Source organism: Sus scrofa, chromosome 6, assembly GCF_000003025.6.
Source record: "Sus scrofa isolate TJ Tabasco breed Duroc chromosome 6, Sscrofa11.1, whole genome shotgun sequence".
Classification (NCBI taxonomy): domain Eukaryota; kingdom Metazoa; phylum Chordata; class Mammalia; order Artiodactyla; family Suidae; genus Sus; species Sus scrofa.
In genome coordinates this window covers 59,110,637-59,129,599 of record NC_010448.4, presented here as the reverse complement: position 1 = coordinate 59,129,599, position 18,963 = coordinate 59,110,637, and the positions used below count along the sequence as shown (strand labels likewise).

The following is an 18,963-nucleotide window of genomic DNA, read 5'->3' as shown; positions in this document are numbered from 1 at the left end:
CATCCTTGTTCCCCTCCCCCTCGGCAACCCCAAGTCTGTTCTGTCTGTGAGTTGGTTTCTGTTCTATATACAGGATAATGCACACGAGTTGTCCATCCTTTTCAGCCGACACGTGTTTGTTTGGACAGTGGCCATTCTGATAGGTGTGAGGTGATGCCGCATTGTGCTTTTGACTGATGTCTCCCTGATGAGTGATGTTGAGCAGCTTTTCATGTGATGATCTGTTGGCTGTTGGTGTGTGTTCTTGGGAGACAGGCCTGTTGAGATCCTCTACCCATTTTTAATGGGATTTTTCTTTGCTAATGATGTGAGCTCACGAGTGAGGTATTAACCTTGCTAGACCATGTTTGCAAACGTGTACTATTCGGCAAGCGGCCTTGTGTTGGTTTCCTCCCTGTGCAGGTCTTTTCTGTTGCATGGAGTCCTATTTGTTCTTTGTTTCCCTTCTCCGAGGATGTACATGTAAATACTGCCAAGAGCTGTGTCAGTGTATACAGCATGTTCTTCTTGGAGATGTATGGTTTCAGGTCTTACATTTAAGACTTTAATCCATTTTGAGATTATTTTTATATATGGTGTAAGGAAATGTTTCCTTTTTTTTTTACATATCGCTGCCCACTCTCCCCCACATTTTGGGGAAAAAAACCCCTAAAGACAAAAGGAAAACACATGTGTAGGGCATTAACTTTTTAAGTTAGGTTTAAAGTCCCACACCGATACATGGGTGACAATTCCCCCAAACCAACATAGCTTGGAAGGTTTAATTAAAATGTTGTGCTGTTCAGAATTCTACTCAATATTTTGTAATAAACTGTATGGGAAAAGAATCTGAACAAAAATGAATAGATGTGTATGTGTCACGGAATCACTTTGCTCTACCCCTGAAATTAACACAGCATTTTAAAGCAACCACGTTCCCATAACATAAACAAATAGCGTTTGGTTTGAAAGGAGAATGTGGTGATGCGGACTTGAACAAATAGCCCACAGCTATTTGGTTTTAGGTGGCCCACAGCTTGGCCATCTCAGAAAGCCATGCTCTTGTGTGTACAAGGCAGCAAAAATCTAACATAGGCTGGTGCCAGCAAAGGTGGCAGTTTCTTCCATACGATTTTGAAAGGCTTGAGTTGTTGGGGTTTTATTCGGAGTAACAGGAACTAGGAGGCACTTGTGACTCACTCCACTAAGAGTTAAGGACCATTGAGGCAGGAGCTCTGAACAGTCTCATCCTCCCTATTCTGGCTTGCTCTGTGCTGAAATTCTGAGGCTTCTTCTGAATGAGCCACAGGAAATGCTCATTACCTAAAAAATGAACGGTCAGTTTTGAAGAGAGTATGAGGAAAAGAATGGGCATCTCTGTATGTGTATATATATCACACAGGTGTATATATATATGACTGGGTCACTATGCTGTGCAGTGGAAATTGACACAACACTGTAAATCAACTGTACTTTAATTAATGGGATTTATTTTTATTTTTTTATCTTTTATCTATCCTTCTCCACTCCCTCTAGCCCTACATAGCTACTGATCTGCCTTTTGTCTATAAAAAGTATATTCTGAGAATTCCTTTCGTGGCTCAGTGGTTAACGAACCCACCTAGCATCCATGAGGATGCGGGTTCGATCCTTGCTCTCGCTCAGTGGGTTAAGGATCCGGCGTTGCCTTGAGCTGTGGTGCAGGTTGCAGATGCAGCTCGGATCCAGCATAGCTGTGGCCGTGATGTAGGCCGGCAGCTACAGCTTCTGTTCCACCTCTAGCCTGGGAACCTCCATATGCTGTGGGTGTGGCCCTAAAAAAAAAAAAAAAAGTTCTAAAATTACAAGTGAAAATGAGGATCTGAAAGAGTGTGGTGGTAGAGGCAATAACATGGGCGCGGGTTTTTGTTGCTTTTTTAATCTCAAACTAGGGTGAATGAAGCCTGTTTTAAAAAGAGGTCCTGATAAAAGTCCTTTGCCCATTTATCTCCTACTATATACACAGGAAAACTTAGGAGCCAGTTTCATTATTGTATAGCAGTAGGTTGACTGAGTCTTATTTTGAAGAAGGTGGCACAGTTAAATGCTGGGGGGAAAAATATGTATATATATAATGCTGAATTGTTACTTAAAGCCCAGAGTTTGATTAAAGAAAATCCATGTTATATTCCACTTAAGATATATTTAAATCCCATTGAAAATTCCACAATCATGCAAGATGACAGGAAAATAAAAATTCTCTAAAGTTTTTTCACTTGAGTTGTACTTGATGGACACTTAATTTCTGGTGTGCGTGAAGCAAATTCGTCATAGGTACATGGACTTTTTTCATACGCTTTTCCATTACGGTTTCTCCTGGGATATTGAACAGAGTTGTGCAGTTCTTCCTGCTCTGCAGCAGGGCCTTGTTTATGTCATAGAATCCCAAACTCTCCATCCTTCCCTCTTGCTTCCCGCTTGGCAACTACAGGTCTGTTTCCGTGTCTGAGTCTGTTCGTTGTGTAGATACTCGTGTCATATTTATATAGATGTCGCTTACATAGCTTCCCCTCAGAAGTGCCAGCACATGGTATCTTTGTTTCTGAAGTTATTCTTAGTAAGATAGTCCCCAGGTCCATCCATGTTGCCACAAATGGCGTTATTTCATTCTTTATGATGGTTGAGTGGTATTCCATTGTATCTTAGGGGGTGTGTGTGTGTTAAATATATAAAATAGCATGTTTTTTTATGCATTCCTCTGTAGATGGACAGTTAGGTGGTTTCCATGTCCTGGCTTTTGTAAATAGCATTGCTGTGAACATAGATACGCATGGATATTTTACAAATTTTTATTGGCGTATAGTTGACTTACAATGTTGCATGTGTCTCAGGTGTGCAGTCAAGGGAATAAATCATAACATACCTACATACCCATGCTTCTCAGTCTCTTTCCCGTGTAGGCCACCACAGAGCCAATAGATGGTCCCTGGCTGTAGTAGGTCCTTGTTACCGATGAATTTTGTGTACAGTCGTGTGTCTCCATCGATCCCAGCCTCCCCATCCATCCCTGCCCGCGACGTTTCCCCTGGGGTAACCATCACCGTTTTGAGTTACAGTTTTGTTGAGATGTTTGCCTAGGAGTGGGATTGCTGGATCGTATGGTAGTTCCGTATGTAGTTTTCTGAGGAAGCTCCATACTGTTCCCTGTCCTGGCTGCACAAGTTTACACTCCCACCCACAGTGTACGAGGGTTCCTTTTTTCTCTCTAACCCTTCTCCATCACTTCCTATTCATAGACTTTTTAATGGTGACCATTCTGACTGGTGTGTGGTGATACCTCAGTGTAGTTTTCATTTGCATGTTTCTAATAATTAATGCTGAGCATCTTTTCATGGGCTTATTGGCCATCTGTATGCCCTCTTTGGAGAAATTTCTATTTAGGTCATCTGCCTTTTTTTTTTTTTTTGATTGGATTGTTTTTTGTGTTTGTTTTTGTATAAGCTGTCACTATATTTTGGAATTGAAGCCCTTAACTGCATATCACTGGCAGATATTTTCTTGCATTTCTGTAGATTAGTCTTTTTTTGATTTCCTTACTGTGCAAAAGCTTGTGTTTTTTGTTTTTTTTTCTGCTTTTTAGGGCTGCACCTGCAACATATGCAAGTTCCCAGGCTAGGGGTCGAATCAGAGCTCCAGCTGCTGCCCTACACCACAGCCACAGCCATGCGGGATCTGAGCCATGTCTGTGACCTACACCACAGCTCACAGGAACACCAGATCCTTAACCCACTGAGTGAGGCCAGGGATCGAACCTGCGTTCTCATGGATACTAGTTGGGTTTGTTACTGCTGAGCCACGATGGGAACTCCAAAGCTTGTAAGTTTGGTTAGGTCCCATTTCTTTATTTTTGCTTTTATTCCTGTTGCCTTGGGAGATTGACCTGGAAATTACTGGTATGATTTATACTAGAGTTTATTCCCCCATGATCTTTTCTAGGAGTTTGATGGTGTCTTGTCTAACATTTAAATTTTGAAGCCATTTTGAGTTTATTTTTGTGCATGATGTGAAGGCATGTTCTAGTTTCACTGATTTACATGCAGCTGTCCAGTTTTCCCAGCATCACTTGCTGAAGAGACTGTCTTTTCCCCATTTTATATTCTTGCCTCCTTTGTTGACGATTAATTGACCATAGGTGTCTGGGTTTATTTCTGGCCTCTCAGTTATGTTGCATTGATCTGTATGTCTGTTTTTATACAGTGCCACACTGTATTGATTACTGTAGCTTTGTAATAAAATCTGAAGTCTGGAGAGTTATGACTCCTGCTTTTGATTTTTTTTTTTTTTTTGGCTTAGGATTGCATTGGCAATTTTGGGTCTTTGATGGTTCCATGTCAATTTTCAGATGATTTGTTATGGTTGTGTGTAAAATGTCATGGGTACTTTGATAAGGATCACACACATCTGTAGATTGTTTTGGGTAGTTGAGCCATTTTAACAGGATCAGTTCCTCCAGTCCAAGAGCATGAGGTATCTTTCCATTTCTTTGTATTATCTTCAACTTCCTTTATTAATGTTCTGTAGTTCTTAGCATATAAGCCTTTCACTTCCTTGATGAGGTTTATGCCTAGAAATTTACTTAATACCATGTAATAACCTGTATGGGAAAAGAATCTGAAAAGGAATGGAGATATATATATATATATATATTTATATACACATATATACATACATGTGTATATATGTATAAATGATTTATTTTGCATACCTGAAATGAACACAACTTCGTAAGTCAACACTATCTTCCAATAAGATTAAAAAATAAAAAGTAAAATAATCTCATTCTTTTTCTGATACTTCATTGTTAGTGTAAAGAAAAGCGACTGATTTCTCTGTGATAATCTCATATTCTGCTACCTTTTGCTGAGTTAGTTGATAACTTCTAATAGTTTGTGTGTGGAGTCTTCAGAGTTTTCTATATCTAGTATCATGTGATAGAATTTTATCTCTTCCTTATCTATTTGAATACCTTTTATTTCTTTTTCTTGTCCGATTGTGGTGTCTAGAACTTCCAATACTATGTTGAGTAGAAGTGGCGAGAGTGGGAATCCTTGTCTTAATCCAGATTTTAGCAGGAAGTCTTTCAACTTTCACTGAGTATTAAATTGGCTCTGGGTTTGTCACAAACGGCTTTTTATTATGTTGAGATGTTCCCTTTACCTTCTCTTTCATAAAAGTTTTGCTCATGAATGGGTGTTGAATTTCATCAAGTGCTGCTTCTGCATCTCTTGAGATGATCATGTAGTGTTTGCTTTGTGGATGTGGTCTCTCACCTTGATTTGCATGTAATGAACCAGCCTTGTGACCCCACGGTGTGTCCAGCTTGGTTGTAGTCTATGGTCTTAGGAATTTGGGAAGGCTCAGTGCAAGTTCTTTCTTGGATGTTGGTAGAGTATTCTCTTCTTGCACTGATCCTTTTATGATTATATAGTGTCCTCTTTGATCTTTATAGCCTTCGTTTTAACATCTATTTGATTTGATAAGAGTATTGTGACGCCTGCTCTCCTGTCACTTCCATTGTCATGAGGTAGCTTTTTCCACCCCCTCACTGTCAATCTGTGTGTGTCCTTGCCCTAAAGCTGGTCTCTTGTAGGCAGCGTATTGTAGGCTCTTATTTGTTTTTTTAATCCTGTCTGCCCCTGTCTTGTGATTGGAGCATTTAGTCAGTGACATTTCAGGTAATTACTGAGATGTATGTATTGCTGATTTAAACCTTGTTTCCCCATTGATTTTTTTTTTTTTTATATTTCTTCTCTGCCCCTTTTTGTTTCTTCTTTTACGGTTTGATTTTTGTGCTCATATCTTCTTCTTGGTTTTTGTGAAAAATGTGGAATGCTTCAAGAGTTGGCATGTTATCTTGGTGACGGGGCCATGCTAATGGTTCTGTGTATCAATCCCTATTTCTGTGCTTGTGCCGTGGAAGCAAACACCAAAAAACTCTGAAGAGTCCATACCTCCAAAGAGTCAGTGATTTGTTTACTGACCTAGAAAGCATAACTTACTGTAGCCTAAATGAAAACGGCTTTGTGGAAAGAGACATGTCTGCATGGGGAAGTAGGAGGTGCCTTACATTCTTACAAGAAAAAGTCAGGCTTTGAGGAGGAGGAAAAGTTATATGTGAATTGAATGTTGAGAGAAATAAAGGATATGATAAACTGTCTGAGAAGAGGAAGAATTGTCTGTATACTTGGAGGTTCTTCTGGCTGCTCTACAAACTAAATTGGTATGAGACAGATTAACAGGACAAAATCAAACACAGTTTTAATAACACATATCATGGGGGGGGGACCCAGGAAAACTGGGTAACTCCCTCAATGGCTGAAGTCCTCCCATGTCCTCAACTAAAGATGCAACAGTGTTGGGGATAGTGGTTTGGGACCTCATAGGAGAGGAAGACGATGGACAGGGACACAGAAAACCGAATGTGTGCTCACCATCTGTTTACACATGGTGACGGGGCCAGTGGAGACAGTGGGGCACAGCTCGGACTTCCATCTCGAGGAGTTTCCCCCACACCTCGCCAGTCTTCTCTGCAGAGATCCCTGGTGATAGCTCTTACTTTGGAACTGTCCCTCTATCTAAATTCTGCAGGAAGTTAGGGCAAAAGTCAGTCTCTGCTGAGGATTTTCAGCCTTGATTGTTTTGAGCTTGAAATGATCTTCCTGCCAAAAAGATACTCGTGTTCGTTCTCCTACAATTCGAAAAATAAGATGGGAGTGTTTTGGCTGAAGATGAGGATGAGCAAAGACAAGGGTGTGGCAAGCCCTTTGCCATCCAGTTCCATCTTCCGAGCGTCACCATCTCCTCCTCCGGGCAGTGGACTGTCCTTTCCCTCTTGGCAGCTATCACGTGTAGGCTCATCCCTCGGGGCAGCCCACCAGACCGTCTCCCCTCCCCGTTTTGACTTGTAACGCCTCATCCCACTAAGTGTTGATAGTACTAGCCACCTACAGCGCTGGAGATGGAATCCCTTCTTTTTATTTTTCTTAGGATTAAAAACATCTCTCCTGCCGATGCTTATCGAGACTTCTGTCTGGCTTTCATTGGTAAGAAAACTCTGACACACTTGGTTCTGGAAGGCAATGTCCACAGTGATAAGATGCTGCTGCTGCTGCTGTGTGAGATCCTGAAACATGCAAGATGCAATCTTCAGTATCTGAGGTAGGTCTCATGTCGCTGCTGTTCTCAGCATCGAAAGGATGCTATGAGATGCATGAAAACCAAGAAGCAGGTGGCCACCCTGATCGGGTACCCTGCTCAACAGGGGAATATAATCGCAAATAGAATGTGGATGACGTGTCAGCCTATAGTCTTTGCCCAGCCAGCTTGTCTTCTGCATTGACTGAGACCTGAATGAAAAATAAAGAGAGGGGAAACACTCAGAAGTCCGTATCATCTTCTAGTTCATAGACGTGGCATTTCAGGCTGCATGTGGCCTAGCTGTTAGAGCAGTCATCAACCTTAACTGGTCACTCAGTGATGCTGTAGAAGCATCAGGTTCCGGGTTCCTGGTATCTCACAGGTTCGAGGTCCTTTATCTTCAGTGCGTGTGCCTTATGAGTGCTCTCAGAATCACAGCGTACTGTAGGGTACCTTTGCCTCCTCTGCTTAGTTGAGTGACTTTGAAGTCCTGGCTAGGGACACAGGATTGTGGGTTTGGAAATGAGCTCCAGTCTTGGCTGTGACACTCAGGAACCTGTATGATCTTGTGCTGCTTCCCCATCTGTAAGGTGGGCTATGGAGAACTGAAGGAAACAGAAGATGGGAATGCCCTTGCATAGGGGCCAGGCACAGACGGTAGCTCTTAGCCTTATGAGTGAGGTCTGACGGTGCTGTTCTTCATTAATTGGGGAGAAAGCATCCCTTCTCGAAAGGTTTGATAAATGATCCTTCGAAGTGGATAGACAGAGGTTCCAGAAGGACCAGTGTTTGGGGCAAAAATGTACATCCGCTCACTTGACTCGAGACACTTTTATGTTCTACTTGGCATTTCAACTGCTTAAGAGAACTTAGCTGTCCTTGTTCTAGGCGAAGTTGGGGAAGTACTGATTTTTTGGAAATCCAGTTTTCCAATGACATACATTGTAATATGCACAACGTATGGGCTGGTTACATCTTTTGTTTGACATAAAGCTGTCATCTGTCCCCAAATAAAGATGAAAGAAAAAGTCGAATAGACTATTTTGAACATATTAAGGGTCAGAGCCATGATTCAAACAAGCTTGTCCTAGAGGCCTGTACTCTGACCTGTGTCTACAAGAGCAGCTGAGTTTAAGAACCCAATATAATACAGGATTAATGGGTCACCTCAGTGTTCTCTAAATTAAATGTATCACACGCATATTTCCACCAACAGAAGGAGTTTCCAACTCTTATTCTTGCAACACAAACTCAAGCAAGTTTTGGACCTGGCTGCCTAAGTGCCAAATTGTATCTTCTTCTTCTTTTTTTTGATGTGTGTGCATGTGTGTTTTTAGGGCCGCACCCACAGCGTATGGAGGTTCGCAGGCTGGGGGTCTGATCGGATCTACAACTGCCGGCCTACACCACAGCTCACAGCAATACCGGATGCTTAACCCACGGAGCGAGGCCAGGGATGGAACCCGCAACCTCACGGTTCCTAGTCGGATTCGTTTCTGCTGCGCCACGACGGGAACGCCTATCTCCTTATGTTAATGAGTTCATTTCCTAGTAACTTAGAAAGGTGAACTTTTTTGAGTATCCGGCATCTTTTTTTTTTTTTTTTTTCTTTCAGTAGCATCACATTTGCATTTCGGCCGGATTAGGGCAGACTCAGGTTGGCGACTGTGATCCTATAAAAAGTGGGGTGTGAGAAATAACAAGCCATGTTGGTGAAACTTGACACATAATTGTGTCCTGGAGCTTGTCCTCCTAGATAGGAGGCTGGATCTTGGTCCGATGGCCATGGAGATCCTTGAAAAAGCGAAGGCGATCCACTCTCCGTGGAAATGCAGGCCAGTGTCTGATGCAAATTGGAGCAGAATGAGATGAGAGGCAGGGGTACAACCTTCAGGGAAACACAGCTGATAGGGTCTCTTGGTTCTCCCAGAAGAATGACTTGCCCCTGTTCGCCCACAGGTTGGGGTCGTGTTCCGACACCACACAGCGGTGGGCTGACTTCTCCTCGGCTCTCAAAATCAACCAGTCTCTGAAATGTCTGGATCTCACGGCCAGCGAGTTCCTGGATGAGGGCGTCAAGTTGCTGTGTGCAACTCTGAGACACCCAAAGTGCTCCCTGCAGAAGTTATCGTAAGTCTCTCCTCTCTCCATGGAGCATCTTCATTTCAGGTCTCAGGGGCCCCATAGAGAAGAGCAATGCTGAGACCAGACTTTCGGGGCGACCCCAATGGGACCTCTTACTGATAGAGACAGCTGCCTCCCATTCTTGGTTCCGGGTGGATAACTCGTGAGTTTCGCTTGCCCTTCTCTCATTCCTGGTCTTGGACGTTTGGATCACTAGCGTGGGATAGAGAGGGCGGGAAACTAACGGGGGCCATCAGCCAAGCAGTTTGGGCTTTGGAAACACCTTAGCACTTAATATGGTGCCTTTGCAGGTTGGAAGACTGTCAACTGACAGAAGCCTGTTGCAAGGAGCTGTCTTCTGCTCTGATTGTCAACCAGCGGCTGACCCACCTGTGCTTGGCCAAGAACAACCTTGGGGATCATGGGGTGAAACTTCTGTGTGAGGGTCTGAGTTACCCCGAATGTCAACTACAGACCCTGGTGTAAGTCTATGCTGACTGTGTGTGTGTGTGTGTGTGTGTGTGTGTGTGTGTGTGTGTGTTGTATATACATACACACACTTGGGTTCAAGTAGGGCAGAAAGAAGAGCACTTAATGATTCTCCTTGAAAGAAACCAGCAAGATCCTGGTGGAAATTAGAGAAAGGTGAGGTGGAAACAGATGTTGATATTTTCATGCCCTTTTCTTTTGTCTTTTCTTAAGGGCTGCATCTGTGGCACATGGAGGTTCCCAGGCTAGGGGTCCCGTCGGAGCTGCAGCTGCTGTCCTACACCACAGCCACAGCAACGCCCGATGGGAGCTGCGTCTGTGACCTGCACTGCAGCTCACAGCAACACCGGATCATTTAACCCACTGAGTGGGACCAGGTTTTGAACCCACATTCTCGTGGATACTACTCAGGTTCTTAAAACCTGCAGAGCCACAAAGGGAAGTCCCCTATTCGCATGTCTTAAAGAGGAGGGTTGACCTGCCAGCTTCTTCCTAATCTGAGAATTTGAGATAAGCATTTGCTCTGCTGTTCTGCCATGTATTCTGAAAGTTCCCATGCTGTCTTCCAGCAACTGGGAACAGATGGAGTTACATAGCAGGGTTCAAAACTGGAAAGGAAAACCAAGTACCCAGTGATGGTGGCAGAGAGAGAAAAAGGTCATGTTTCTGCCTCAAGAGAATGAGAAGAATACAGTTTCCTCTATTGATCAACTCTACTGCAGTAGAATGTTAAAAAATGAAAAAAAGTTCTGTATGACAGCACTATGTGAGCCACCCTGTTGTAAAGTTAGAGCTGATTCAGGCATCTCAACAACAACACGTCTGATGCTTCTTAAGCACTTACTGTGTTTCAGGGACGTCACTAAATTTTAGAATATTTTAAATCCTTGCCACCACAGGCAATAGTTGCCATTATTTGAATTTTTCCAATAAGCTAGTTAGAAAACTGAAGCCTGGCCACTTCATTTGCCCATGATCACCTCTGGGCAGTTGGGATGAAGTTCCTTCTAGAAACTGAGGTGTCGACTGTCATGACCTTAAATACATAGAGGCAGTGCCTAGGCCAACCTCTGTTGTGTAGGCTGTCTGTCAAAACTTAATTTTAGAGGATGTGGTAGCCCCTCTCCCAAAGCTGCCTAGGGTCAGGTATGATTTTAGGAATTTTCTTTTTTTTAGTTTTGCTGTAGTCTATAAAATTTTTTTTTTTTGTTAGCGTTGATTTCTAGTAGAGTGTCCATTTCCTCTGTATAGCAAAGTGGCCTCGTCATATATATATATACTCCTCATTCTATGTTCCATGAGCATCTACCCCAAGAGAGGAGCGAGAGTCCGTGCTGTACAGTAGGACTTAGGCCCATCCAGTCTAGATGTAGTAATTGGCGTCACCAACCCCGACCACCCCGTCCATCCCACTCTCTCCCTCTCGGCAACCGCAGGTCTGGCTCTCTGTGAGTGTGTCTCTGTTGTATAAAGAGGTTCCTCTGTGCCACGTTTTGGGGTCCACATATAAGTGATATCATATAGTATTTGTCTTTCTGTCTCTGGCTTCCTTCACTGAATAAGAGAATCACTAGTTGCATCCATGTGGCTGCAGATGGCATTATTTTGTTTTTTTATGGCCGAGTAGTATTCCGTTGTGGGTACGTACCACATCTTCGTCCGTTCGTCTGTGGTTGGACGTTTTGGTCATTGCCGTGTCTTGGCTCATGTGAGGACTGCTGCAGTGAACGTGCGAGTGCATCTGTTTGCATCAGTTTTATCCAGGTAGACAGCCAGGAGGTGGGATTTCTGGCTCACATGGTAAATCGTATTGAGTTTTCATATTGAGTTTCCAGACTGTTCCCCATAGTGGTTGTACCAGTGTACATTCCTACCCATAGTGTGCGAGAGTTTGATCTTAGGGTCTTGAACAGTACAAAGCTTGGCACGTTGTGGCCCAGTCATTATGCGTCTGCTCTTGGTCCAGTCACTTCAGGCTCTACAGCCTTGACGGCTATTTCACCACACTTGGGATACCAAGCTCTTCGGGTCGACTGCAGACCTGCCAGCTTAATCATAGCAGAGGCCCGTCATTTGCTGTCTGGGGAGCATGTGTAGGAGTCTAAGCTTGTTGGAGACTCTACGGTATTTAAATTAGAAACACAGCCAGCAAGAGAGCAGGAATATCGAGCTCTTGGTGTACCCCAGTTGTGCTGGGACGGTTAAATACGGGACTTGAAATAAAACATGAGACAGAGGAGAGTTCCAATGACCTAACCGTGCAGGAAGTCAGTGAGGCATCAGGTTGAGTCCGTCTGGACCCAGAGCCCTTGACCTGTGGGATACCTGCATCTTGCAAGATGTTAGTCTTTTTATCCATCATAAAAGGTGGCAGACAAAGGCCAGGTAGACTCTCTACCACTGAGGCAGGGTAGAACTAATCTTCTGCTTGTGTCTTTACGTATAAGTCTACTGAGGAGCTGTGGCTCGAGGTGGAAAACTCATGGTCAGAGTAATGACCGCTGCACCAGGATGAATGTTGGAGGGATAACAGGCTTCATGTGACTGTCCCTGTAGGTTGCGTCATTGCAGCATCAACAGACATGGCTGCAAATACATCTCAAAGCTTCTCCAAGGAGACTGCAGCCTCACAAGCTTAGATGTGGGTTTCAACCCCATCACCACTGGATTGTACTTTCTCTGTGAAGCGTTGAAGAAACCGAACTGTAAGCTGAAATGTCTAGGGTAAGTCGTTTTCCTCATGTTTCTTTTTTTTTTAATTAATTTTTTTTGGTCTTTTTGCCATTTCTAGGGCCACTCCTGCAGCATATGGAGGTTCCCAGACTAGGGGTCGAATCAGAGCTGTAGCCACCAGCCTACACCACAGCCACAGCAACGCCGGATCCTTAACCCACTGAGTGAGGCCAGGGATTTAACCTGCAACCTCATGGTTCCTAGTCGGATTCGTTAACCACTGAGCCACGGCGGGAACTCCTCATTTTTCTTTTTTTAGAGGTTGATATTTTTTATCTTTTCACTTGAAAATTAAGTAAATGATGAAGTCTTGACTATGTGGTGGACAAAGGAGGTATACATCTGACTTTTTGGGGGGTTACAGTCTATATGTGGAGATGAGAGTTGATACTGAGATAGAGAATAGAAAGCAACAAACATTAAGAAAACCAGGAGTTTATGTAAAAACTACAGTTCATCACAGTATTTAAAATAGAATCTCAAGTCATTCCAGACAGCTTCCATTTGTCTGGAATACCGAGCAGCCTTCATCCTGTTATAAAGAGCATTTTCTTCAGTTTAAGAATGTTTCGAAAGTGCTTATCACTTCCTGAGACTTGGGAATATTAGCTGCAATAGCACCACTCTTGGTGATGCTGTGGTCCAATTTCAGGAGCAACCCCCTGCAGGAATCGAATACAGGTAACTGGGTCCTTATAAAGGTGGTCAGAGGGCTGGGGGTGTAGGTACAGGTGGGGATGGCCTCCAGTGAAGGAGACGTCAGAGGCACACCACTTCTGCTGGGATCCAGTGATCAGGATGCGGTGGGCCTGCCCCATTTCGTTTCCCTGCCCCACCCAGGAAATGCAGCGGGGTACCACCCCCCCAGGACATGCAGTGGCCCCAACAGGAGGGAGAGCCGTGTATCACTTCTCTCTCCCAAGTCTGTCAAATGCATCTCATTGATGCAACCTCCTTTGCAACCAGAACCCTAATGGAAAGCGAATCTGGGTTATACAAGTGTAAATAGTTGTCAGCCTTGAGCAAAATGAACGCTAGGCTATGTGGTGGTTTTGTTTTATATCTGGGCATCCTGGCTGAATCTGGGAGCTTACGTTTTTGATGATGGAGCTTCCCTTGGAGAAACTGATTCTCGGTGGTGGTGGAGGCAGACATCAGAATTTTTAAGGATATTCCAGTTGATTCTAACATTCAGTCACATCAGAGCTCCTTTGACATAGAGGTTGGAGAGGAAAATCCATGGTCTCCACAGATGGAAATTCATCTTTCTCGCACTGAACAAGGGCCCAACACCATAGCAGAGGCATCGAGTACTGGCTTTGGACATTGGGGTGTGTTTCAGATTCCATTGAATACTAATTAGCTGTGACTTCTGACTCCTAACTTTCTCCTTACAGAATGGACAGTTCTTTTGCATGACCCTCCTGTTCATAGCACAATTAATGCGTGTGATGAGTTACTTTGTCAACTGCACGGCCGCATTGGACACATTTTTATGTAACAAGCTTGTGAATCGTGTGGGCTACCACATCCCAGACCGCTATCTGTGCTGGAGTTTCCTTCCTGTGTCACTTTGTCTGATGCATCTCTGCTCGCTCAGCTAGCTTTTCAGTTCCCAGAACCCACCCTTTCCCCCCATAGCAAGGTCTTTGGTCTCATTTGCGATTTTTAAAATGTTTTGACGAGAGCATACAGACCCTGAAATTTGTAGGGCTCTCTGCCGGTGTTCATGTTGGTTGGGTTGTTTGCAGGGAGGACAAACGAGCTTTGACGGTTGCGAGACCTTCTGATGATCCTGTTGCAGTAGGATCTCGTCTCTGTAACAAATAACCACTTGAGTATGGTACTGTCCTGCCCAGTCACTGGAAATAGACAATTTATAGACACTTACTGGAAATTTTTTAGTTTTATGAAAGCAGGTGCACAATGTTGTCGGTTTCAGCTCTAGAGCTGAGTGACCCCATCATGCATATAAATGCACACACCTTCTTTTTCTCGTGCTGTCTTCCATCCTGTCCTGTCCCAAGATACCGGATATAGTTCCCTGTGCCGCACGGGAGGACCTCATTGCTTGTCCACTCCAAGTGTAATACTTGGCATCTCCTCACCCCAAACCCCAGTCCATCCCACTCTCTCCCTGACCCCAGCCCCAGCCACTGCACGTCTGTTCTCCGTGTCTCTGCTCTGTTCCTTTTTTGTAGAAATAAGCGAAATAAATCAGAAAGAGACAGATACCGTAGGATAACACTCACATGTGGAATCTGAAATAGGGCAGAAATAACGATCCTAATGACACTGATGGACGTGAATTTCCCTCGGCGCCACCTAAAATGAACCATTGTGTATTAAATGGTACTACCCGGTGGCACTGAGTATTCGCACCATGTCGAGTCACCATGGCCACTCTCTAGTTCTAGAACTTCTTCATCTCAAGGTAAACGCTCTACCCACGTAGCCGTCAGTTTCCTTCCCCTCCGCTGCTGGCCAACCCCTTTGTTTCTATTCTAAAGACTTACTATTGGGTATATTTACGTGTGGCCTTGGGTGTTGGGCTTAACACTGTTTCCAAGGTTTATCTACGAGGTTGCGTGTGTACGTGCTTCATTCCTTATATGGCTAAGCAGTGCCCCGTTGGGTGGATACACAGGCTTGTCCATCCATTTACCAGTTAAGCATCCTGCAGAGAAGCATCAGATCAGCTTTGCGCATCTCTAGTGCCTACCTGAGTGCGAGGGCAGCCCAGGGATGGTTGGAGACGCCACGTAGAGTTAGATGGGCAGATGGTGCAGTGGTCAAGGCCACGTGGCTCGAGTGTCAGTCTGGCTTGAGTTGGCGCACGAGGCTGTGTATAAGCTGGGCATGAACTGTATCTGCCCTGGATAGCGCCTCGCTCCGTCCTTAATGAGTAAGAACATCTGTTAGTCCAGCAGGAGATGCGGGAAAAGGAAGCGTGGAGGCAGTGGCAGTGGAATCTGTGACTGAGTTTAACTCCACGCGCTGGAAGGTCTAAAAGAAAACCTTCCTGGCGTCCTTTTCGCTGGCTCTTGGGCTTCTGACCCTTGTTCCTTCCATCGTTCCACACCTCACGCGAGAGCAGCTTTGAGGCACCTCTGGGCCGATTCCTGCCTGACCAGCCTTGCTGCCAGGGCTCTCCATGGAGTTAGCGCCTGTCACAGGGATGATGGTGTCGGCTCTGAACTCGTCTGCGGGTTTGGGCTCTTGGTGTCCGGACGTTGGTTCTCAGCACATCGCCCCGAGGGGTCCTTGCACTTGGAAGCCTCGGCACTTGTCTTTCAAAAAGACTCAAAAAAGCTCCTCGTATCACTGTGGCTAAACTAGCAAGGTTTTTGTAATAGCCTGCAAGACGCTCTGGGATCCTATAATGACGAGCCAGTCTTTGTATGTTCCCTCTAGCCTGGCACTGCAGCTTCACTGATGTCCTCCCCCCGTCGTCATAACGGTTCACTCTGGACTTCTTTTTTTTTTCTCCTGTCGTCTTTCCAGTGGGGAATTCATGGCCAGCACAAATCTACCTAATTCTTCTGTCCTCTTCATCTGACTCCTCTTGGCTGCCTCCTAATACCACGTGCCCCTGTCTTCAGTTTAGCATGTGCTGATGGTGCTAGAACAAGCTCTGGGCAGAAAATCACTTTCAGTCCTTGACCACTCAGTCACCAGTAAGTAAGAGGATGCCTGGCAACACCGGGTCTCCGTCAGAACTCGCTTCCCAAACAGGTGGGTTTCTGTTCTTTCTCCCAGGCTCTGGGGCTGTTCCATCACCCCTTTTAGTTGTCAGGACCTTGCGTCTGCTCTGCTCAGCAACCAGAGCCTGGAGACTTTGGACCTGGGCCAGAACATCCTGGGGCAGAGCGGCGTCACGGCGCTCTTGGAGGCGTTAAAACAAAAGCACGGCCCCTTAAAGACCCTCAGGTTGAAGGCGGATGAGTCCACCAAGATCCAGAGGATGGCGGAGGCTGTGCGGGAAGGCAATCCGCAGCTGACTGTTGAGTGGAACCACACCGGCACCCGGAGGTCCTTGTGCTGTGACTTCCTCTCCTGAAACGCCCCGAGATCATGTTCCTGCACGTCCCAAGGGGGGTGATGGGAGAGCACTAGGACGTTGCATCAACGAAGACCAGGGCGTCAGGCAGCAAACACTGATCAAAGTGTGGAACCGAGCACTGGTTTTCACTGTCTGGGTTTCTGGTAAATTCCGCACAAGTCCCACTAGGTGTGGCAGAGTTCTCTCTCACACGCATGCAAAGATAATAAAAGGCAGAGCACTTGGTTTGATGGCGTCCTTATGAATATGCCCAAGAACTAACTTCGAGTCCATGAATCTGCGAAAAGATGCTACAAAGTCAGTAGATGATGGGTCTCTCTAGTCCTTCTGTTCTAGTGCAGATACGTCGTGTCCGATGGTAATAGTTGCCCAGTGCATGTCTGTGATCAGTGTGGGTTTTGGTTTTCTTCATGCGTCGTGTGACAGTGTAACCCCAAGCGTGGGCACGCTTTTTCTGTAAAAGGCCAGCTAATGAATATTTGAGGTGTTACCAGCTACGTGGTCTCTGTCACAACTGCTCAGCTCTGCCAAGAGCGTGTGAGACAGCCGCAAACAGCACATGCGTGAGTGGGCAGGGCTGCGTTCCAGCAAACGGTTAGGAAAGCGGGCAACAGGCCAGATGGGGCCCATGGTCCTGGTTTGCCACTTCCTGCTCCAAACCATCCTGTTGGAGTTCCAGTGGAAAAGAATCCAACTAGCATCCATGAGGACATAGGTTCGATCCCTGGCCTCGCTCAATGGGTTAAGGATCGGGTATTGCTGTGGTGGTGTAGGTCGCAGACGAAGCTCAGATCTCATGGTGCTTTGGGCGCTCCAATTCGACCCCTAGCCTGGGAACCTCCATATGGCATGGGTGCCGCCCTCAAAAGACAAAACAAGGAAAAAATCCTAACCTGTTACTGATGAAGCACAAACCTGACCACATCCCTCTTGGCTTTAAACTTGGAGTGATGGGGTGTGTGTGTGTGTGATCCACAGCATTGGGGAAGAGGGCTTTTCTGTTACCTACAACCGATTGCTGGTCATGCATAGAAAAGGCAGAAAAGCCCCTTCAGAACTTGCTTTAAAAACAAAAACAAAAAAATCACCGCTTTGTGCTAATTTCTAGGCGCTGACAAAAGTGAGTGATCTCCTTACCCTTACTTGTTTCTTCCCACCCAAACTTCAGAAATAGATGAGATTTTAAGTGGTCCTTAGCCTGGGAGCGTCATAGGCTACACATGTGTCCCTAAAACATAAATAAATAGAGTGGGGGGAGGTTGTGATTGTCAGTGTCTGGGTCAGACTCTCTGCTGGGTGTCTTAAATAGGTTCTTTTTTTTTTAATTTATTTTTTTCTGCTCTACAGCATGGGGACCAAATTACACATACATGTATACATTCTTTTTCCTCCTATTGCTGTGTTGCGATGTAAGTATCTAGACATAGTTCTCAGTGCTACCCAGCAGGATCTCACTGTAAATCCATTCCAAGAGCAATCGTTTGCATCCATCAACCCCAAGCTCCCCATCCCTCCCACTTCCCCCCTCTCCCCCCGGGCAGTTAACTATGTTTTGATTGATAGGTTGGGGAATATCAGTCCCCACTCGAATACCTCGTCATGGTTCTCTGTTTATCAGTCAGGAGACATAGTGAGGGGACTGAGTGCCCTCCGTGACGGAACCTCAAAGACTGAAACTGGAAACACACATCTTCAGATTGTAAAGCCTGTGGCTGGTCTCACAGCTCACATTGTGCAGAAGTTCTTAAAAAGTCCTAGGCGACTGGGGGCAAAACCACCTACAGTTTAGATCCGTGGTTCTCAGCAGGGATGATTTTTACCACCCAAGAGACATTGGGTGGTGCTTGCAGGTATTTTTATTGTCACCGCTAGGGGGCGCGCTTGGTATCTCATGGGTAGAGACCAGCAGTGCGGCTAAACACCCTGTAATGCCCAGGACGGCCTTTGATAGACAAAAAAATGATTCTACTCAAAAGTTCAGTGGGGCTGAAATGAGGAAACTTGACAGCCTAGCTCTTCATTTCTGTAGAATAAGCGCGGTCCTTACCTGAGCACGCTTTTGCCCCCAGTCTACTAACTCTGGAGACTTTTAGGAAATCATGGCATAAGACACCTATCAATGCAAACAATTTAAATCGTTTTAAAGTATACAATTCAGTGGGAGTTGATACATTCACCACGCTGCGAAACCATCCCTTCTGTCTAGTTTGGGAACTCTTTTTTTTGTTTTTTGTTTTCTGTGTTTTTGCCATTTCTTGGGCTGCTCCCGCAGCATATGGAGGTTCCCAGGCTAGGGGTTGAATCGGAGCTGCAGCCACCAGCCTGCGCCAGAGCCACAGCAACGTGGGCTCTGAGCCGCGTCTGTGACCCATACCGCAGCTCACGGCAACGCCGGATCC

The 18,963-nt window shown here is 45.3% G+C and overlaps 1 protein-coding gene across 1 annotated transcript in view; it reads left to right on the top strand.

The window, feature by feature from the left end:
• The window catches only part of NLRP7 (NLR family pyrin domain containing 7), a 38,106-nt gene extending 21,317 nt beyond the window's left edge, over positions 1-16,789 (top strand). The window contains exons 4-8 of the mRNA XM_021094979.1: positions 7,006-7,176; positions 9,115-9,285; positions 9,591-9,761; positions 12,325-12,492; positions 16,261-16,789. Coding sequence (XP_020950638.1) covers positions 7,006-7,176; positions 9,115-9,285; positions 9,591-9,761; positions 12,325-12,492; positions 16,261-16,561 — 982 coding nt within the window. The 3' untranslated portion in view covers positions 16,562-16,789. The remainder of the gene's footprint in view (positions 1-7,005; positions 7,177-9,114; positions 9,286-9,590; positions 9,762-12,324; positions 12,493-16,260) is intronic.